We start from the raw sequence: 24,349 nt of genomic DNA on the forward strand, positions 1-24,349 counted from the left end.
TTTGAAATGGACAATTTTCTTTACTAATGTTACTAAATATTTTCAGCTGAATATTTCCATCTCTTCTTCATTTGTAAGCCTCCAATCCTAAGTAAATGATGATGTGTGTTGGCTAAGGTGAAAAAAACCAACCAAAGTTTGGAAATAATACACCAATTTACAAGGCCAAGGAGGATATGCACATCTATTTTTTAACAGTTGGAACAGTTGTGGTGAACCTGCCCGGAGGAATATCTGGTCTCACACAGGCCCGGATGCATGCGTTGGTGCAATCCTGCAAAACCCATAAATTTTCTCTTACTAAAGAAGCCTTTCCATCACTTTTTAAACCCATAAATGTTCAATAGTAATCTGGTATCTCATCAAATTATATCATGTGTTTTGTTGACTGAAACTGATCTTCAATTGCCATTGAAAAATATACCAGACATAGTAAAGATCAATTGTTTAATGGCAAAGTACATTGAATGGAATTCTTCTACAATAGCATTAAGTTTGAATTTTCCACAATACAATATATATAATACATTGATTCAATAAGATTGAAATGAATCATAAAACATGAGAATTTGAGACACCCAATACCTGTTTGGCAGAGGCAGAGTAAGCATTGAAACTAGCTCTTTCACAAGCTGCAACACACCCTGTTTCACAGGCATCCTCCACATTAACATAACAGCAGCCCGCATCTCCTTGGCTTGCCATGCTATCCCCACCCACACCCTGAATCTGCTAAAACAAACACAAATTTACAAAATATTATATGAACAAAATGGTTTTTGTGACTGAATAGCCACTACCCTTCATAGCAACCCTTGACATTCCAAGGTTATATATAAGCTGAGAAAGGTGATAACACTTACCTGAGCAAAGACACGGATTGTGAAGTGACCGGCTTGTTCCAATGCAGTCCTTCCTGTCACCACGATTTTCCTGTAGTCTGCCAGATTTGCCTCCATACAAAAATATTATATGAGGACTTTGCAGAGAGGAGGATGGGAGAAAAAACAATGACCTGATGAACTGTTTTATATTGTTTTGTATAATGGAAAACTCGTGCGGACAAACGACGCAAATGGGGTTACTGGGTGACGTGGTGTTCAAACGGACACGCCGACTCTTGCAATAATGGCGAGAGGAGTGGAAGGACGGCCCCCCACACGGTTGATGATTGCCTCATAATAAAGTGGATTGGGAATCATGCCGGCTTGTAAGGCGGTGATTATTCTTCAAATGTTTGTCTGTCTTCTTCTTATTATTATTATTGTTGTTGTTTTCAGGAATAAGAAGATTATTATTATTGTTGTTGTTTTCAGGAATGAGAAGATTATTTGTAAAAATGTAAGTGATGTCAATGGTTGGTCTATGGTAAAGTTGAATGGTTCTATATGAAGTTCTTGGATGGGCAATTTTTGTTAAGTGGAAGGATCTTACATCACGAAGGGAAAAGATTGGAAAACCGATGTACAAACAAACAATGTAGGGACAAAGAGATATGTCTTGGGTGGCTTTAGTACAATGGGTATAGATTTATCTGAAGGCTTGTACTCCCTATCAAATGGCTAAATAATTGTATAAATTTGATATAAAACCCTACGACAACTTACAAGGCAATCTCAAAGATTGTGAAATATTATGTCTTGAGTGACTTTGGCAAAATGGATATGGATTTCAGCTTAATGCTTACATCCCCTATTAGACGACTAAATGAGTATGCAGATTTGATCTAGAACATGTTAGAGTAATAAAGTATTTTCTTATTTTAATAAACTTTGGGCATATAATAATTAATTATTATTGTGCAATCTAAGTTGGTTACCTGTTAGGGTTTTGATCTCCTTTTATAAGAATTGATCTCTTTGCAATTTATTCATTCACTTTTGATAATAACAATCTCTATTTTTGCTCATCAAGAATGTCTCATCTACGGATCTAGGAATTCTAACTTCCATAGCTTTTGCTTCTCTCTTTCTATGTCAAGTGTTTGCATGCAGGAGATTCTTGGGAGCTGTGGGGTTGATCTTTCATTAACTTCAACAGAACCCTACTACAACAAATGAGAAAGAAGACAATATCAAAGATTATGAAAGATTGTGTCTTGGTCAAATTTAGTAAAATGGATATAAATTTCAGCTTGAGGCTTGGGCTCCTTACCAAATAGTTATTTATGATTGTGTAGATTTGATACATAAAACCCTACAACAACAAAGAAGAAAGAAGATAGCCTCAAAGATCACAAAGAACTGAATTTGAAAAGGTGTTGTTAGGAAAGGTTGTTTTATAGTCCACAATATTAGTCATTTATTTATGGGTCTACAGATGGTGATAGTGACATGGGACTACCGTGTACTCCTTGCAAGGGGCACGTGATTGTGCTACACACAAGGTGTAGATACCCTACCCTCTTGTGGAATTCAAACTTGTGACTTCTCTTTCAAGAGTACTTGAGTTCTCCACCACTAGGCCAACTTAGGTTGTTTCTTATTGAAGACTAAAATAGAAACATTATATTATAATAACACAAGAGTGTACAAAATTTATTAGAGTAGAACATACAAAATCTAATAGATCAATCAATTGGTTACAAGAACTACACAAAGAATACAATACACAAACAATACAAATATAATTAGTTTATCCATTAAGTATGCTATAGTAGTTGTTATAGCATTTCTTGATTTAAAATTTAACATGTTTAATAATATAGAACTTCTAGATGTGACTTCTAAGTTGTTAGTGTTGATCATGAGTAGCATGATTCAATAAAATGCATTTCTTAAATCTTGGAAGCAAACAAATAATGTAGTGGGTTATATTAGCTCACTCATGAAACATGAGTAAATGCACACTTCTTAGCATAACATTTTATGGAATGTAAAAAGCATACTATTGTGGCATCGTATTTGATGATGTTGAAGTGAGACTTTAGCTATAAGTAGGAGACTTGCCAAAAAAGTTTCTATTAAAGGTGGGAGCTATTTGAAATTGTCAAGTAGGACTGGGAGCTATATGAAATTGTCAGGCAGGATTTTGTGTTATGTCCCCTTTCAAAAAAAAGGAAATATTTCTTTCTTAAGGCGACATTGAAGATCAAAGGTTGGGACTATTGATTGACTCATGTGTCAAGAAGACATCAAAGATCAGACTTACTTGTAATTCATGGTTAAATCTCACCAACTTCCTATGAACCTACTAAATCAAAAGATAATTAGAATTATTTTAACAAAAATTCATTAATGATCATACCTCTACAACATTTGATTGGCATATATATAACATGTTGATAATAATCAGTTAATTCTAACACCCATGTAATGCATAATTGAATGTTCTTGATCCTCTTTACATATTCCTACATTGTACAAGTTTATCTTTCTTAGAGGCTTAGTAAATACACCATCCATATTGTTGAGAGAATATATTTTGATATAGTGTGATACATAGGATTGTTAAACAAATAGATTAGATATTGATATTACACTTGAATAACATGTGTCATTTCTTTTGTCCCATACTCTTTTAGACTTTAGGTTTCTTCAACAAGACATCTAGAGGAAACTTAGATCTCCTTAGACTTGGAACCATAATTAGAAAATTAAAATTAAAATGAATCATTATTATATAAAATAAAATTAGACAAGGGGCAAACAATGAAGAGACATAGGCATTGGTGTCAAATCTTCAAACATTCTTCCAATCCGTATTAAAGAATATTTAAATTAAGGATGATTCAACAATTATGACCAACTCAATTTTTTTTTTAAAAATAATAATCAATTTGAAAAATTAATAATATTCAATTTCAGTCTTGGACAAATATCAATTCCATCAGTAATCATCACACATATAGAAGCTAATGTGACAATATAATACTTTGAAAAGTAGGTCATATATATGATAAAGGAAAATAAATTTTGTGTTCTTGTGAAAGATTAAGAATATACACAATCATGTTACTATCAGACATGGCATCAACTCCAATATTCATGAGGAACAATCAAAGACATATAAGGAGTACAAATTTGTGATTTTTGGGCAAGTTTATTTGTGACCTAAATGTAGTGGAGCTACATCTTACAAACAAGATGGAGGAAAGTCCATAATAAAGCTTCTCTCACCATTATGAGATGGTGTGGGAGGATTGGAAGAATATCAAATCAATTCAATATTAAACTCATCTCCACCTAGTATTGGATGCAAGAACACCATAGGCAGTGCCTCTTTAAACAAGGATATAAAAGAAAATTAGGACTATTTTGGAATTCATACTAGAAGGCATTTAAGACTTGGTCAAGATAGTATAATGTGCAATTCAATGGTTGTTTGGAGATAAGTTCTTAGTCCAAGATGACAAATAATACATGAATTTTAATACACACCTTTCATGTTTATTGGAGTTTTGCAGGATTCGAAAGAAGAAAATGACATATTGAGATTAATGGCCAACATGATGGTGAAGAAACATGTGGTTAGTGGTCTAAATAAAATATTACAAATTATTATTCCTATCCTAAGACTGTTAATGGGAAATTGAGATCCAACATCGAATGCAACTATCCAATGGAAACATTTTATCACCACCAAGAATTCACTAGTGGAAACAATCTAGAAGACTAAATAAAAAATTGGAAAGATTCCTAAAAGCATGATGTGAGGTTAAGTGACGAGATTAGTATAGAATGGATGATATTTCATTTTAGTAATAACTTGGAGGAGAAGGGTTGAAGAATGTAAGGAAATATATAAGTATTATGCTATTATGGATAGGAACAATGTAAGACCTCTGTAAATTAAAACACTTTGTTCATAATTATAAATCTAACTTTTATTTAATTCAAAAGATTGAAATATAAACTTTTCATATTATGATGTGATAAAAAGACAAAACTCATGTAACTATAATTAACATATAAAGAATCACCTTTAAATATTTTATTATCATTTATTAGAAAACTTTCAAGTATTTACTCTAAATATAAGATTGAAATAGAGATTAAATATATAAATCTATCTCCCAATTCTTAATATCATATAGATATAGAGTGGGTAATGATATAAATTCCAAATCATTTATCAATGAGAATTGGAATATAGGACATATGTTGCATTGTAAAATTATATACTAAGTTGGACTTGCATGACCCCTACTTTGCATCCTTCTCAAAAGCAAATGATGATGTGTTAGAATGAACAAATATAGTTTTTTAATTTATCAAAATAATATTAGAAGAAATATTTCAATAAATGATGGTGACACTTTTATCTAAAAGATCTTTTTAAATGATTATATTCTTTTCAAACACATTTTAGTAATATTCTAGTACTTTTACATGGCAAATGGAGAACTTGTAAAGTTCAAAGAACTTTAGAAAAAAAATTTGCCACATATGCCTTATATTATATTTCTCTTTAATAGCCAATTTGGAATTTAAATCCTTATCTTATCTTCCAATATTTTGTATTTCTATAGGCAATACCTATTTAATATGTTTATGGATGGGAAAAATGTAAGACTTCTATAAAATTAAAACATTTAGTTTATAAGTTATAAATCGAACTTTTACTTAATTCAAAAGATTAAATATAAGATAAAGGTTTTATATTATTATGTGATAAAAAGACAAGACTCATAACTATAATTAACATTAAAAAAAATTACATATAAATATTTTATTATCATTTATTACAAAAATTTCAAGTATATACTCTAAATATAAGATTTAAATAGAGATTAATAATCTAAATATATCTCCCAATTATTAATATTATATAGATATAGAAGGGGTAAGGGTGTAAACTCCACATCATTGATCGGTGAGAATTGGAATATAGGGCATATGTTGCATTGTAAAATTCTATACTAAGATGGACTTGAATGGCCTCCACTCTGCATCCTACTCAAAAGTAAATGATTTTGTTAGATTGAACAAATATAATTTTTTTTAATTTATCAAAATAATATTTGAAGAAATATCTCAATAAACAATGGTGACTTTGTTGTCTAAAAGATTTTTTAAATTATTCTATTCTTTTCAATCACATTTTAGTAATATTATACTACTTTTGCATGGCAAAATGGAGATGTGGAAAAGTCTAAAGAACTTTAGAAATTTCTTGTGCCTTATATAAGATTTTTCTTTAATCATTGATTTAGAATTTATACCCTATCTTATCTTCAAATATTTTGTATTTCTATAGGAAATATCTATCTAATATGTTGTATAATATAAATTTAGGATGAATTTAGAATCATTTAAACTTAGTCTTTTCCTTTTAATGGTGGAGACTAGTGTTTTCAAGTTTCATTCTAGTATTAATCTATTTTACAAAAATGGGAAAACTCGAAACAATTCCATTTATCTTATAGTCTAGGTATTGTTTCCTATTAAACTAAAAAAAATCTTTCTTTTTGTTGTGGTCTTTTTTCCTCGTAGTCTTTTATTTTTTCCTCAAACAATTCCATTTATCTTATAGTGTGGGTATTGTTTCCTATTAAACTAAAAAATATATCTTTCTTTTGTTGTGCTTTTTTTCTTGGTAGTATTTTATTTTTTTCCCCTTGAAAAATTAGCACAAAAATAGGTTGGATTCTAGAAATGTGGCATTCATCTTTAAGTCTTCACAATTGACATTTTGTGAGCACTTTGTGTGATTTGTCTATGTTACCACATTTTTTGCATACATATGTACCAAGGTTGTGGTATGAGGAAAAAGTGAAAAGAGCTAATAATACACAAAGAGAAACAAGTTATTGAATATAGACTTTGTAAGACCCTACTAGGAATAGGATGATGTTGAAGCTTCTCCAACCTTTATCAAATTTGACTGCAAGCAATGTCATCTATAGTCACATTGCACTTTATCAATACTAGTGGCAATGCTTGTCCATTCGTGTGTAAGCACCTAACATGATAATGTCTACTCAAAAAGTGCATATTGGATAATGGAGGGAATAGAGCACAAATTTTCCAAACGAAACTTGAAAACAAACCAAAAGGAAGGCTTATAGTTTTGCAAAGAATGTTTTCTCAATGTATGGAGGATTTCAATCCTAACATGTGAATATTGTCATCAAATGACATTGTTTTCTCTTTCCCTTTTGGTCTATCTTTCCATTTCCATAAATGCAAAAATAGTACCTCATCACTATTTCATCATCTTCTTAGTCTTCTAGATGTGGGAATGATCAACTATTATTGTAGAGAATTCAATCTTATATATAGTGATTGCAATCAATAAGATTTCAACATTCACTAGTAGGATCTTGCTTTAAAAGCTCTAGTTTTTGGTTGCATGATGAGTGAAGTGAGGATCTTTAATATATTTATCTTGGATTAGTCATATATATATATATAGGTATAACTCAATATTTTTCACACTTTTTTTTAATGGTGTAATATAGGTAACTAGCAACACAATTGTGTATCTCTGATGTTTCATTCATTCTACAAGAAAGTTTTTTTTCTTACTTTTTAGACTTCTTCCCATGGAGATACAAGTGATTCCATCACCTCGGATTCAATACCTACATCCTTACCCCCAATTTGTACCCCCTTGATTCAAGAGAATCAAAGAAGTAGCCTTAGTGGTTGGAATGATTCACAAACTTCAAAAAAAAAGTGCACATCTACACTCAAGAATTCCAATATCCTTGTAACTATCAACAAGTCTTATAATATTCTTGTAACTATCAACAAGTCTTCCAATATCCTTGTAACTGCAATATTAACATCATGTTGCTTCATTTTTCGATCATTTTATATTTCCTATGATTGAACTCATTTAAACCATTCTATCATATACCAAAAAACACTTATCTTCTCTATTAACTCGATCATTAAGCTCCTTAATTAAACGAAAACCAACCTCAATGAAAATATTTGAACTAGGAAGCATCATTTATAGCTTGACCACCTTGAAAATGCAATTTGCATTCCTTAAAATGATGAATGGATGTAGTCATTAAATGAACTTGCAAAATTTTCCCCATATACTTGTGTTGGCAAGATAGTGTACATAAAATAGGCTAGGAAATATCTCAATATTTTGATGTCAAGTACTTAATCAGGCAACATTGAGATCTCCACCATTAGTTTTCTTCTTAAACAACTCCATCAAGATACTCAAAAACTTTGAACAATGAAAAAAATTATTTATTATCACATTTATTACTAAAGCTCTACAAATATCAAGTCATATGTCTCGCCAACCATCTAATCGCAACTTTCTCTCTATCTTCATCACCAAATGATTTCCATCAACCATGATAATTTAAGTACGTGCATGGAACTTTCTATGTATTTATTCAAAAAATACCTTAATATTGATATATCACATAACATATCTTTCTCTAATGCCCAGATTATGCCATCCTTTCACCTAAGCACACTTGGACAGGTGATTCTAATATTAGAGTAAAAAGGTTACTTAACTTCATAATTTAATCATACTGGTTAATTAATTAAGTCACCTTAATCTATTTTTATTTAAGCTAAAATTAGGAAACTTCCATTAGGAATTTAATAACTCTTTAATTTTATACGTGCATTGTTTAGGGCCTGGATTTGGGTTTTGATCTCCTCTATTGAGGATCGGTGTCATTTTAGTAATTCATTCTGAATAATTCAATTTAAATGTAGTCCTTCAATTCCAATTGTTCATGCACTTTCTTTTTTAATGATTTTATCTTGTACAATGAAAGTTATTTGTATGCAACTGATTATTGGGCTTGTGGGAAGTCACCAAGTATAATTTCTAACATGGTTTCAAAGCCCCAAACCTGATGCTTCTTGTTTGTTAATTGTGATATTTTTCTTACAATGGAGTGCTTTGTGCATCTTGGAGCATTTTGGATCTCACTATCATATCTAGATGGTTCGGGATATTCAATATTTCCTTTTGTTTCGTTGTAATCAGACATATGAGGTCAATTTTACAAGTGTTTGAAGTTATAAGGTTTTTAATGTTCTTGAGGGTAGCTAAAAATTCAGAGTGCTTTGGGCCCAAATAGACCTCAAAATTAGCTTCAGAATGATGATTTGACAAATTTTGATATACAATTTAACTTATTTCGCTCACCAAATCAAGCCATATGGTCATATAGGTACAAAGGTGCAATTTTCAAAAAACAAATTGCAAAAAAAAAACCATATTTTGTGAGGCAGTTATCAAAATCGTTAGTAATTTTTCTCTAATTTAGATAGTTGGTAGTTTAACTGCAAACCTCTAACTAGTAGCGATTAGGATAATCACTAGTTATCTAACCATTAATGATCAGTCTAAGTCGTTATCCATCAACCGCCTAACCACTGTTTACCAATACTAGTTTTGGTGTGCCACTTTAACCTATCGGTGTTTGTTTGGTTGACTCTTCAGCAAATAGATGTGTTCTTGGATTTTGTCTTCAATTGGTTTTGCTCCATTTCCTACAAACATAAGTAGTCTTTCAAAGACCCCCAACAAACAATGGCCTCTACTTGTCTCTCCTCCCTATTAGTTATAATGCTCCACATTAGGAAAGGTTGAATTGGGGGTGCTAGTCACAAATCTTTCTATAGTCACCTTGATGGGCTCTAAGTCCCATGTCAAGTTCCACTGAAGCTAGCATTGGAACTAATATGCAAAACCACTCCAAGCACACACAAGTTTTCATAACATACAACTCCCCCTTGGTGTCAACCTCAAGTGCCTAATCTACAAATGCAGATGCAATGTCTATATTAGCTCTATAATAATGTTTCAATTTCATGAACTCCTCCTAGAGTATTAGAAAAACTAATTGCCACAAAATTAGCTCACAAAAGGCAAAAAAAGAAAAACCTTTAACCACTTATATTATCATGCCAACAACTATACATGCCAACTATGGAATAAAAATGAGGATATAAAAGCAATTCTAGTGATGATTGTAATCCACCTTGTGTGTCCTCCATGTGTCTACTCCATCTTGTCAAGTAGAAGTCTATAAAATACTATCATATGAATAGCCACCACCTCTATCCAACATCTACCCTAGAAAATGGTTGGCATCATTGGTTAAAAGTACAAAGCTATGTCACCTTTCAAGTTGACTTATTAGAACGACTGAATTTGATTATTTCTATCTAAAAATAAATTTTGACCAAACATATGATCTATATAAATTCATTCTAGCTAAGTTTTATATGGTCTCACACTTTTCCAATTGGAAATGTCTATTAAATGCATGTTTTATACTAGTTTGTCTCTAATTACTAAAGAAATTTATAATTATTTTAGAAAAGTGGCATTTCAATAACTCTTACTATTTTTTATGATATTGTTTTAATAACATATAAACACCATTTTATAGAGCTCGGAGTCAAGAATATTCTCATATAGAGTTTATAGTGTTATAATTAAATATAGTATATGTAATTAAAAAATTTCTACAAGTACGTATTTTACACTTGAAAAGATGTCAATTTTGAGAAAAAAAATACTAAACCATATCAAAGAAATTTAAGAATTATATGGCGTTCTAGAGGAGGGTGTCCTCTTTTAGAATGTATAATTTTTCTCCTAATTAGAATAGATTTGTCTTGAAAAATGTGGTGGGAGATGAAAACTATCGATTTCAGGTGAGTTGAAATTTGAATCATTATAAAAGAGAAAATATAGGTCTAAAGCTGATTTTTATATTTGATTGTTCTAGCTATGTATGTTATCTATAACATAGTCTGCGATCAAGGGGAAATAACTTTATTTCCATCTAGTTTTGTGGTGGGAACTAGACCCCTAATTTTCAACATTCTTCAGCAACTAAAAAATTGTCTATAAAAATTAGGAAAATATATCAATTCTTATTCCGAATAATTATTAAAAATTATAATCCTAAACTTCATCCATTTCTAAACATTTCATTAGTTTACTTCATTTTCTAATTCAAAATAATAATACCAATTTTATGTCATTTAAGGTGAACTGTTATACTTTTGTTAGCCTTTTCCTTTACAAAAGGGTGACATAGGTTTGTGCTTTTACCCCATTGACCTCAACTCCAGCATAATGACACATGACAAGTGATGAAACAAAATTCCATCAAATAATTATACTCCCCATGAACCACCAAAGTTGCATTTATGATGGTGATTTAATTTGAGTTTCAAATTTAAATGTAAACACGACAAAGCAAGCAACTATTCCAAAAAATTGAGCCCTCTTAAATCTTTGATCATCTCACCCATCTTTTGAAAGGATAAACCCATTTGAAAAGGTTTTCAACAATGTGATCTTGTGAAGACTGGTGCCTACTATGAGCCTACATCTATTAAGAAACTATGGAGGTTTGTTCTAAGGGCAATTATTTCCTACATTACTCTCGACACAAGGTTTGATAGGATAAAAACCCACCATTTCATTATCCTAAACCATTTCAGGTATGGAAATAAAAATTTCATCCCCTTCTACCTATTTTCGTCTACAAATAAGAGTGTTATGGATTATAAGAAGAAAGTGTACATTATTCCATCTTTCCATGAAGGTTTGTTATTACTCATATATAATCATTTTAAAGCTCAAACTCATGGAAGGGTTGTTTCCTAGAAGGCAGATAATTCAAAGGAGATAGAGAACTCATACCTCTCGTCGGATATGGAGGATAGTGTTGGTATGCACTTGAAAGATGAAGAGGAGGTGGCTAAAATCATGAAGGATATGGGTAGGAAGAAGAAAAAGAAGCCATGGAAAGGAATGGAGAGAAGGATAAAGTAGGAGGAAAACTCAGAGGAGGATTTCAATGATGAGGAAGAGGGGATGGACATGGATAAGGAGGGACATGTGAGAGAGGGGGCCACCAATAAGGCTCGAGTAAGCAGGAAGGTGGATAGCTCAGTCAAAAGGAAAAGAGGAGGGGAGAAGGATGTTGAGAAGGCTCTTCCTAAGGTTAAGGAGAGCACTACTGAAGCTCTAGAAGAGAGAAAAGAGGAAGAGGGCTTAGCTAATACCATTGTAACTCTTGATGCAAAGGGAAGGAAATTTTCATTAAGGAACTTTCATGCAAACACTGCAAAAATGGGTCTAGTTAGAGAACATATCCACCCAGAGGTTCTAGAGGGAAGGGATGGTAAAATTTAGTTGGAAGAGCTCACTGACCCGACTTTGGTGATTCTTAGCAACAATGTGCAGGAAATGGGGACGAACCTCCTAAATAATGCCTACAATATATTGGTGGAAAATTTCCAATCCATTAAATGGATCTTCCCTAAAATCAAATAGATTAAGTTAAAGAGACAAGGGTAGGAAAGGCCAGAAGGGGGGGCATGACAATTTCAAAATTAACATGCTAGATGCAAGGGTTTCTAAGATTGAAAAAAGAGTGGAAAGGATGGAGACCTCTCTCCATAGCTCGGCTAACTAGATCCTTAACATAATAAAAGGCCTTAATGATGACATCATTCACCTACACGCAATGATAGAGGAAAGAAAAAAGGGGAAGGAGGAAAAGGACAAAGAGGAAACTAGGGCAGTTGATGAAGATGTTTCTTTGCAAGGTGAGAGCCCGAGCAAAAGAAGGAGAGCGAAAAAGAGGAAGAGGGAAGAGGAGGTCTCCCCAGATGATAGCCTATCAAAGATCGACATGGTTGAGGCCATGTAAGAGCTAGAGCTCAAGAAAGTAGAGCTAGCTAAAGAATTAGTGCCCTAATCATTTGTCCTGGTTTATTGTTTGTTCCCTGGCTTTTGACCTTTTATTTTTTGTTTACGTCTGATGGTCAGGTTTGGCCTGTTGTTTGCTAGACCTGAACTTTTAGTAGTATTTTGTTGTTAACTGGAGGGTTTCAAGAACCCCTGTAAAAAACTTGTTTTACTTAATACAAAACACTACGATTAGCTTTCTAGAGTACATGTGTGATCTTGAATTTTTTAATTGATCTGATTTTTTTCCAAATGATTTCACTATTTTTTCAATCTCATATGCATGCATTTTGATTCACTAATGGTGATATGAGAATTATCTTCTAAATGTAGCTTCTCAACCTCAATTTTCTCTACTAGTTCAATTGCCAATAGAACCATCTACCCCTTTGCATCATTGTTTGCCACATCTTTAAGCCTAATATTCACCATTGGGAAAATATTACTCACCAATGTTCCTCTCCAAAGCACCCTCAAAATTTATTTAGATTCACCCTCTATCTAGCCTCTCCTACTTGATTTTTGATCTTGCATTTTGATTATGATTAATTTATAAAGCCCATAAATAAATGATAACTAGTATAATCTATTAATTATAATCAACTAGGAAATTTAGAAGCCATGTTATAAAAAAGGGAGCATAGGCATTGACCATTTTTTTATTGTATATATTTACTATCAACTATAACTTAACATGTTATCGTGACTAAAAATTATCTTAAACATTTTTTAAAAACTTGTTTTACTTAATAAAAAACAATGTGATTAGCTTTCTAGAGTATATGTGTGATCTTGAATTTTTTAATTGACCTGACTTTTTTCCAAATGATTTCACTATTTTTTCAATCTCATATGCATGCATTTTGCTTCATTGATGGTGATATGAGAATTGTCTTCTAAATGTAGCTTCTCAACCTCAATTTTCTCTACCTGTTCAATTGCCAATAGAACCATCTACCCCTTTGCATCACTATTTGCCACATCTCTAAGCCTAATATTCACCATTGGGAAAATATTACTCTCCAATGTTCCTCTCCAAAGCATCCTAAAAATTTATTTAGATTCACCCTCTATCAAGCCTCTCCCACTTGATTTTTGATCTTGCATTTTGATTACGATTAAGTTATAAAGCCCATAAATAAATGATAACTATTATAATCTATTAATTACAATCAACTAGGAAATTTAGAAGCCATGTTATAAAAAAAGGGAGCATAGGTATTCACCATTTTTTTAGTGTATATATTTACTATCAACTATAACTTAACATGTTACCATGACTAAAAATTATCTTAAAAATTTTTAAAAACCTCCTAGATTTTAATTTAGCTTATAATAATCATTGTGATATTTCTATGTGGATGTAATTGTCACAGTTTAGGCAAATTTGAGCAACAAATGACATTACCATAATGTAAAACTAGAGAAGACAAAAAAATATACAAAACTCATCTCTTGTGGGAATGAATGGAACACTTGACACTCATTGCATGATGACACTCACACATTTGATCTTCCCTAGAGGTCATCCATCTTGAAACTACTCCAATGCTTCACCTCTTCTAGCCTCACCTAGATGCAATAAGTGTTAAGTATTCCTTTTATTTTCATAAGAGCGAGATGATCATGAATGAAGGCTTATGGAACATGGGTCAATGAATTCAACTCAAAAACTACATATTTAAATCTTTTGTTCTCTATCATTCATCTAGGTGATAGATCACAGAATGTGGTGAAGACTTTGATGAAAAAAAGCTACACAATTGAAATCCGAAAACACTCAAAGAATTAAATCTTGATAACAATATTACAATTAGACTTTAAAAAATATCTCGCATTTATAACAAGAGCTCTTGGCGAGCTGGAGTCACTGCCTTTTGTGGGACTAATTTAGAGTAAGCAAAAGAAATTTGAATCTTCTATATTTAGTGTGAGAAAGTTGTCAAAAATATTGCACATATTGCATAGTTTTAAATAATATGTTGATCAACACTTATTTCTTTATGATATATCTGGTAGTGACATTTCTTTATTTTTATTTTATTTTTTGTTTATGTATTTTTTAACCTGGGGAATTAGGGCTTGGCTACCTGGTTTTTGTAAGACAATAAAATTTAGATTTTTACATGAACTAATTTTGGGAAAAAATGATGAAAAGAAAAATAATATTATTGCATTTTCATGTTAAGTTATATATCTAGACTCTAAATTTCAGAGAAATAAAAATTTATATTTATTGTATTATGTTTTTTAATTGTGATATACTAAATAATAAAGACTTAAAATTTCAAAAAAATTGGAAAAAAAAAAGTTAAATAATTTAATTTAATAGAATAATATCTAATAAATTAAAGTCTTATAAATAAAGAAATTAGACTTTTCAAAGTAAGGCAATCAATAAATGTAGCATTTTAGGTAGTATTCAAAATTAATAGTCTCTCTACATCATCGTAAGAATTATTGTGCATGTCAAATATTTTATCTATCTTAGATCTACATTAACCGAATTATTTCTCTTAATCTCCAAAATAAAGAAAAAAAACATAGCCTAAAATACGACTCAAAATTTGAGTTTTTTTCCCAAATGCTTTTATGAATTTAGCCATATCTACATATTCCATTCAGTTGTCATTTCAAAATTTAAATTATTCACTAGCTACTGCTAGGAAACTTCCGAAATTCATTTAACAGGCAAATTACCAAAGAATGTTAAATAAAAAATTAAAATTGTGGTTTTACACTAGCAACATGTTCGATAGAGTAAGACAGATAGATAGTTGAGATTTTAACATCTGCGAGGTTGAAAAATGGCCTATGGGACACTATACCCACTACACTAACTTTGTTAATTCAGTTTGCTTTTTGTGAAGGTTGATGATGAGACCACTAAACTTATCAATGTTCTCTTTGTTGAATAGGTTGTACAATGAGTTGTTGGATAGGAAATCTGCAAATTTGAACCTATTGTCCCCGTATGCCTCACATTCCAAAATGAAGTGTTGTTTGGTTCCTACCTTTCCAGAATTGCAAAACAAGCAAATTCTATCTTCCCAGAGTTCCTTTGGTTGCTTCCACCACTCGATCTTGCATTGAAGTTGATGGGATTTGGTTCTTAGTTGTGCAATGAGTGTCTTATCTCTCCACAATATTATGGCCTCTATATACTCCTTTTGGTGGTGATCATATGTGGGATGGAACTCACTAATGCAGTAAGCCTTTTTTCTACCAAGCCCCTTTCCCTAGTTTCTCTTATGAAATTTCTTCATAACAAAAGCTTTTATTTCTTTATTGTTGGTGAGACACATGTTGAAATGGATATCCCATTTTCTCATCCACTTGATGTTTTGTTAAATCTAGCTCCTTTTACATTACACAAAGTATCCTCAAAGACCATTTTAGGCCATCTAGTTGCCTCCATCTTTTCAAAAAAAAATTAAATAGCTAATGAGGGGGCCATAGCATAAGCCTCAATAGATATCACTTCCACTTCACAAAGCATGATATCGCAAGGGACTGTGCATTTTATTTTAAACTTGTTGTTAATCCAACACTTTTGTATCATCCTAATTTGTCTCTATTGTAAGTTTGAAATGTTGTTGGCCCATATTTCACAGCCATAAAAAACCACTGATAGCACCAGAAGCCCAAATAAAGTTTGATTGGATTTCCAATCCAAAACCTCAAGATCACAACACCTATCTTGCAAAGCATAAAGCTCCTTGCAACCTCCCAAAACCTTTTTCTTTCTACAACCTTCCCAACTTAGATTTTTGTTGAAGTCAATCCCAAGGTATTTATATTATGCTACCTCCTTGAGAATGTTGCTCTCAAAATAGAATTTATGTTTATGGTTTTTTCTTTTCTTTTTGAAAAGATCATAACTTTGGTTTTATTGATATTAACTTGCATACCAGCCATTTTGCAAAAGTGCTCAAGCGATAGTAAATGTTCTTGCAAACCATATGTAGATTTGGCAATCAAAATGAGATTGTCCACATATACGAGCAATCATATCATAAACTCACCTAATTGGATACCTTCAACATTTTACATGTCTAACGATTCTTTAAGTTTGTCAATGTATATTCAAAACAGAGTTGGTGAAAGTGGGCAGCCCTGATTGACCCCAACATCACTCCTAAAACACTCTGAGATGCCTTTTGAAATTCTAATTTTAGCTCTAACTTCTTCATACATCCTATGAACAATAGCTCTAAGATTTGTAGGGATACCTAATTCTTCCATCTTGGCCCAAAGTTTTTCCCTAGGGACAATGTCAAAAGCCTTTTTAATGTTGACAAAGTAGAAAAAAACCTCATCTTTTCTCTCCCATGCTTTTTTGATAATGTGCCTCAAGGTGATGCTATGATCCACAATCAAGTACTTTAGCCTGAAACCCGCTTGACCACATGCACGTTTATGATTCTCTTTGGCCCATTTGTTGATTCTATTTTCTATTATGCTACCAAAATATTTTTCAAATAGAGGGTTGATCATTATGGTCCTATAATTAGAGGGGTTATTAACCTCATTGCTCTTGTATAGAGGTACAGTGAGGCTAATTGTCCAATCACTAGGAAACCCATGTTGGTTGATATTGTTGAAAATTCTCATAATGAGAGGTGAAAGAGTTTTCATGCCCCACTTGAGATACTCTTCTTGAAGCTCTTCCACATATTTTTCCTTACTAGTACCTAACTTTTTAATACCCCTCTCAACCTCTTGTATAGTAAAAAGGTCTTTTGTGTTATTGACCAAAGGTGGTGAGTCCACACCATCATCTTTCTCGTAAATTTTTTTGGCATACTCAAACCATTGAGTGGTTGTGATATTATTTTCAATTTGTTTTATTCTTAGCTAAAGTTGTCTCCAAAAAAGTTTGGGATTATTTTTGCTAAGAAAGACTAACTCTTCTCTCCTTAAGACTATGAATTTTTTTAATACTTTAGGATATTTTTGTAAACTCTAGTGTCAAGGCTAGATTTGTTAGACTCTCTTAGCTTTCTGCTAGCCACTTTGCATTCCTAATCAAACCAAGCATTTGCTAGGAAGGAGTTAGTTTCGTATTTTATTTACTTCTATCTTTTGCACTTGGAGAGATCCAAATGAATGATCTTAGATAAAAATTCGCTATTGATATCATGCAAGTGTCTACCCTCTGCCATATATAATCTCTCAAGCTCGGTCCCAAAGATGTCCATGTTTTCTTGAGTCAACAAAATTCTGCCCTATGAAGGTGGATGAAAAGAACGACTTTTTATCTTTGGTTGCCCCGCTCTTGTCCACTTCAAAGTAATGTGCAATGGTCTATGATCTGAATTAAGATCCCATACATGTTCCCGAATCACCACTTCCTCAATACTATCATATAAATTATAAGAACAAATAACATAATCCACCATGCTAGCGTTGTAGTATGTGTTACAAGTGAGCATGCCCGATTTTGACCATCTAGCCACTCCATTGCAAATTATTAAGTCAAAAATGCCACATAAGGAAATCAATTCCTCTCCAAAATGATTACATCCTCTAGCATCATCTAATAGTCTTTCCTACTGGTGTTTACACTCTTTAGTGAGCCAAATTGCATTGGTGTGAGCATTGTAGCTAAATATGCTACCTTGGTAGTTTGTTATCCTAGCATTGAAGTCACCAACAAGGAGAACATCCACCTACTACGAGAACACAGCTACATATTTCTTTAGAGCCACAAAGGGCTCTCAACCACACCTCTTATAAATGTTAGAAAATTGTGGAGCAAAGTAACATGTGATTCTAAGAAGATTGTTGTTTTACATGATTTTAAAACCAAATGAATTGCTTATTAGTGTTCTCTTTTTCCATATGTATAACATGCCCTTCCCTTTTTTTAACTAAAATCATTATGCCTCCATGTCCCTTACCATTGCTTGTTGCCTCGTTCCACACTGACACCTTCCAATACCCTTCAAACAGAGGAGTCTTACTACCCTTGGTTTCATGTGTTTTTGTCAAATAAATAATGTCATTGCCTTCCACAATAGGTCATAGCCAAGGCCAACGCCTCCACGAATATTCCCTACAATTCTAGCAAACTATACTTATGGTGGCTTGGGTTGAGTTTGATTGCTATTGGTTTTGATAAGAGAGGTTCGAGGTTGGATTTTTGTCCCTCGAAATGACTATCACTATCGAAGTCTCAGGGACAATCGTCCTACAGAGAAATTAATTGCATATTTTTTGCCATCGACTTTACTCATGTTGTTTGATTATAAATAAATTATCCTTATCTTATCTTTGCCAGCTACTTTAACGGCTTTTTTTTTCCTAATATTAATTTTTAGAAAAACTTTAAAACCCCAAGAAAAATGATTTAAGCCAATAAGAAATTTGAATTTAACATGTAATAATTACATTTTTTAAATTAGCTTCTCAAACATTGAAATATGATCCTTGCTTAGAAAAAAAGAAATAGGTGAGGGTCAACTAAAAACATTAGTTTTAATCATATTAAAATTATTAAATAGTTAAAACAAGAGCTCTAAGAGAGCTTGAGTCCCTGGCCTTGTCCAAGGATTAGGAGGTGGAAGAATGAAATAGATAATGTTATAAGTGTGTTAGCATCATCGAAAAATCATAAGAAGTTGATTGTTATTAATGATTATCTAATTACTATTTAGAAAAGTGATAGTTAAATGTTCTTCATGGAGTGTCTTGTTAAATCTCATTAAAATCTTCTTGGATAAGAAGTAAATGTATGAAGTGTAATTGTGTATCATTGTTGCATAAGGAGGAAAGACACGATTTTCCACTATCCAAATTTAGAAAACAAGAAGTGAATGAATACTTCATCTTAAAATCACTTTTTTTTTTTTTACTTGACAAAAATTTCATAAGAAACTTATATTGTTATATTATATTGTTGTGAACACTAGGATAAAAAATTAAAAATTTAAAAAGTATATTATACAATGAGTAGATATTTAAACTCATATCAAATTAGTAATAAAATTATTTGAAAAGCTAATATAATTGAAAATTGATAAAATGATGGCATAAAGGAAAAATTAAAAAACCATTCAAATGTAAAATTAAATTAATAAATCATTTTAATTAAATAAAGAAATGTATTAATGTATTAATTTTTTATTAATATTTATTTTCAAATTTAATAAAAAATAAATATGAAAAGATACTAGTGGTTATACGTTCTACAAACATTTCAATAGTTCTATGTTTCAATTGTTTCACAAATTAATATACTTGGCCACGTGTTCCATTTTTCATGAAATTGAACAAAAGAAACTTTTATCTTAGATATATACTCATTAACTGTCGAAAGTGTTTATTTTAGACGATCTAATTAAATAAGGAATTCCTTATAATGTTGTAAGCCAATCAAAAAAATCAATTAATTATTAAAAATAATTTAAAAATAAATATGTTTTAAACTTTAGAAATTTAGTAAATCTAATTTTGAAAATTAAATATAAGAAAGGCAACTGAAAACATTCCCCTATCTTATTTAATAAGACAGTGGCTAATAAAAACAAGAGACGCAATGCGTCATAGTTCCTGCCTAATGCATAATGGTTGTAGAGGTGTAGATGAGTGAGAATCTAAATTAACATAGTGAATGCATTAATTTTTGCCTAGAAATGCACTTGTGATCTGATAGGATTGCTCATATTTTGTTGTTAAATTCTCGTCCTAGAAATGTGCTTGTGATTTGATAGGATGGCTCATATTTTGTTGTTAAGTTCTCGTCCTAGAAATGTGCTTGTGATTTAATAGGATGGCTCATATTTTTAATCATTAGCACTAGACAAAAACTAGGATAGAGATATAGATAGAGATAAATAACAGTATACAACAGTAGCAACATAAACATATATACAGAGGGGAAAAAAAAAGATAGATAATATAGAGGAGGAAGAGGAAGAGAGATAAAATAATAAGATAGAGTGATACCAACATAAGTTGTGTGTGTGAGAGAGAGAGAGAATTAAATATAATTATTTTTCTTAATAAAACAAATAGTCAAAATAAAATCATGGTTATAATAAAAACTTAAAATTAATTATATTTTAATTAATAAAATTAAAAATTTAATTTTTATATTAAAACTCACATTTCTATAAGAAAAAATGAAATGTATTGAAATATAAAAATATTTTATAAATAAAACTAATTGTTTAATTTTACACAATTAGAGAAGGTTTACTATTTAATGTTTTGTATTTCCAAATTTTTCATAAAAATTTAGTAATTTTTAATTATGAAATATCTATATAATTTAATATGTACATTTGTAAATAATAAATAGATTTAATACATATAAATTTGATGTGGATGAATAAATATGATGTAATAAATAAAAAATAAAATATAACTATTTAATTTTAATACATAGTTTATAAAAACTTAATAATAATTTATATATATTTTAGAATTGAATTATTTCTTATTTGTGGTTACATCTTTAGTATTTTTTTTTTTATATAAAATATAATTATTAATTTAATATTAAAATATATATTTAAGTTTTAAATGTATTTAAACTAAATGATAAAAATTTTAAATAAAAAATATTATTAATAATAAATGATATAATTTATAAATTGTAACACTTATCAATTATACATATTACAAACACTATTATAAAATATAATTAAAAAATAATATTGTTTAATTGATTTTTATAAAAGTAAAATAATAGTAATAATTTAACTACTTTTATTAAAAACGTAAAGTTTTTTAAAAATTAGAAATTCAAATACAAAGATATAACATATTGAAATTATATTAAAAAGACATATTTATTAGTTATATATATGTAGAAGTATAATTTGAACTTATGCATTACATGAAGTTTTAGGAACAAGTTATATCAAATAGTCAAAAATAAACATCAATGTAAAACTAATAATAAATATATTTAAAGTAAGAAATTAAAAATATTTAATAGATTGTGATAATTAATATTGATTAGACATGTCATGTGAGGTGGAAGATAAAATGATTGAAAAAATAAAATCTTATCAGCTTGTCACAAATGTGTAAAAGATAATGTTGTAATTAATACATTCATTAATCTAAGATGAAGTTGTTAGAAAATATTTGTATTTTTTGTTGAAGAAAATTAATTTTCTCCCCCACCAAAAATAATATAGACCAATAGAATGGATGAAAAATGTGATTTATAAAATAATGAAAAATTAGAAAAAGATATAAAAATTTGAAATCTCATATAATTTTTCAAATTCTTTGATTTGATTGATTAGTGTTAATGTCATATTTGCATTCACATGAATGCATTAGCATTCCTGCCTTCGGAACTAAAAATGCTCCCCAAATTTAAATTTTAGTGAGTCCTCATCTTTCACATATGAGCATAGATTTTTGCTTTTGTATTCAATAATGAAACAAACTTATATAAAATCTCTAAAATCCATCAATCCTCAAATATCTTTCAATCAAATCAAAGCTAAAACCGAAAATATAATACAACTGTACGTCTTCAATTGGAGGGCACGATGTTTGGATATTTCATCCAAACAAACCCTCCCACAAAACAATTTAGAAAGTGCAATCTTTTCCTATTTCAGAAATTTTCCAGAAGCTAATATTACCCTAAGAACTGACTGAAAATGAAATCAGAAACTATAATAGCCATTCCACCTAATCACCAAAATAAACAGATCAAATAAGCCACGAAATCCAACCCAGATTGAAAAGACGTCCGTGCTAATACGCAACAGCCACGGATTGGGCCACAAAATTCCAATCCACATGTGAAAATGGAAGGTCTGCACAGTTCCAAATTCCCACCCAATCCAAAACAGGCATGAAAAGCATCCAGAAATGAGGTGGCAATTCTGACATATCTTCTTCTAATGGCGGCCCACAATCCACCACCGTGGTCGGCATTTTGATTAATCAACAGATCACAGTCCACCCAGTTATTAGATAAACACCCAAATTTAAAATATATGCAATTTCAACCAGATTACTCCTCCGGTTTTTGTTCTCCTCTTATTAGGGCTTCTCCCCTGTTCTTTCATAATGGATTTGCCAGATTACAAGAAAATTGTTGTGAGGGGCATCACCGCCTTAGAACAAGACGGCCTATTTACAATTCGAGTCTTCGCACAGGTGATAGATCGATTTCCTCCCAAAAAAGTCATCTCAAATTCCTGAAATCCTCTGTTTTATGAGGTCGGTGGATCGAATCTCATGGGCTCTGTTTTGTGGGTGTAATTTGTGCAGGTGCAAGGTGCGGGGAGAGATAGTATGGCCAGTCAAGGAGATGTGCGATGCTGTTATGTGAGCGTGGAAGATGCGTGTGAAACGGGATGCATTGCAGCTTGCCAGAGAGCCAGTCACAATGCTAACTCTGCCTCTGCAATTCAGGTATATTGATCTCCATTCTGAGATTATTCATGAATTTTTCCCTTTTAGTGACGCCATTAACGGTCAATGTTCTGCAAATTCGGGGATATTGATCTCCATTGTGACGTTTTTCATGAATTTTTCCCTTGTAATGACCGCATTTAATGGTCGATGTTCTTCAAATTCGGGTATATCGATCTCCATTTCGAGGTTATTCATGAATTTTCCCATTTGATGACCGCCATTAATGGTCAATGTCTGCAAATTTGGGTGTAATCGTCTCCATTGTGGGGTTTTTCATGAATTTTTCCCTTTTAATGACCGCCATTAATGGGAAATGTTCTGTGATTACAGGATTGTAGTGAGGCGTGTATAAAGGCCTGCGTGAGGCCTGGAATTTCTGTGGGGAAATTCACCACCACAGTTTCAACAGTGAACAAATGAACTCGGGATTGTAAATTGATGGATGTTTTGTAAATTAATTGGGTTTTTTGGCTCAGCCATCGCAGATCGCATTTAGATCATTGTATGAATGTCGCCGTAACCAGGCGAATCGATTGGGCACGAACATTTTGCCTGAAATTTTGATAAGGTTGAAATGGAAATAATATCAAAATGTTCAGATTGTATACCAAAAGTATACGAATCTCGGATCCCGCACCTGGATTTCTTGTTCAATCGGATTATTGTGATTTTTTATCTGGAATTATGAAGGTGGGAAGGAAACATTCTCATTAACTAATTTTGTATAATGTTGGTTGTCAATCTTCTTCTTTTGTTTTTTTATGGAATAAGAATTTAAGAATTACAAAGCATTTAAAACATTAACGTTACAGCATAATCACTACAATATGTTCATGACATCAGACTTAACTATCACTACAGCAATGATGAATCGGCCAACAATGTAGAATGATATTGCGCTATGCTCATGACATCAGACTTAACCATCACTATAGCAATACTGGATAAACATGAGTGGGACAACAATACAGTATAATATGGTGCTCTCCAAATCATGATCGGCCAATGAGCTAGAACTCCCATCTTGCTGAGTCATCTCTACACATGCTGCAAAGTCGAGTCTAAAATGGACGAGGAGGCTGTCTTGATTCTATTTTGTAGCAGCTCATGGAGTTTTTTAGCGTGTACATTAGCTACAATGTCCCTAACAGAGGAGACAAGCCAAGTCGTTAAAGTTAACAAATTAGAGCATATAATTTGCATTTCTATTTCCAATGGGAGAAAGGAGTGGGAAAAGGCAGCTTGACATCGAATCTTCCAAATATTTTTTATAATAATCAGCCTGCAAGAGTTAGCAATCATG

At 31.4% G+C, this 24,349-nt stretch overlaps 2 protein-coding genes across 3 annotated transcripts; one reads left to right on the forward strand and one right to left on the reverse strand.

Annotated features, from left to right (window-relative positions):
- On the reverse strand, positions 1-1,139 carry LOC149549618 (uncharacterized). 2 transcript variants are annotated; one of them, XM_089794937.1, is made up of 3 exons: positions 864-1,139; positions 586-732; positions 1-274 (listed from the first exon to the last, which is right to left on the reverse strand). In XM_089794937.1, exons 1-3 carry the CDS (start codon positions 957-959, stop codon positions 185-187), a joined length of 333 nt encoding a protein of 110 aa, XP_089651063.1. In that variant the 5' UTR covers positions 960-1,139; the 3' UTR covers positions 1-184. The 2 variants fall into 2 exon arrangements, with proteins under 2 accessions (XP_089651063.1, XP_089651064.1); XM_089794938.1 differs by having other exon boundaries at positions 586-729; positions 864-1,121.
- A 21,437-nt stretch (positions 1,140-22,576) lies between these two features.
- LOC149549619 (uncharacterized) lies at positions 22,577-23,760 on the forward strand. The gene is made up of 3 exons (XM_089794939.1): positions 22,577-22,785; positions 22,900-23,043; positions 23,377-23,760. Exons 1-3 carry the CDS (start codon positions 22,696-22,698, stop codon positions 23,464-23,466), a joined length of 324 nt encoding a protein of 107 aa, XP_089651065.1. The 5' UTR covers positions 22,577-22,695; the 3' UTR covers positions 23,467-23,760.
- Positions 23,761-24,349: the final 589 nt, after the last annotated feature.

This window comes from Cupressus sempervirens, chromosome 7 (assembly GCF_028749045.1).
Source record: "Cupressus sempervirens isolate cs-2001-9-10 chromosome 7, ASM2874904v1, whole genome shotgun sequence".
Lineage (NCBI taxonomy): Eukaryota > Viridiplantae > Streptophyta > Pinopsida > Cupressales > Cupressaceae > Cupressus > Cupressus sempervirens.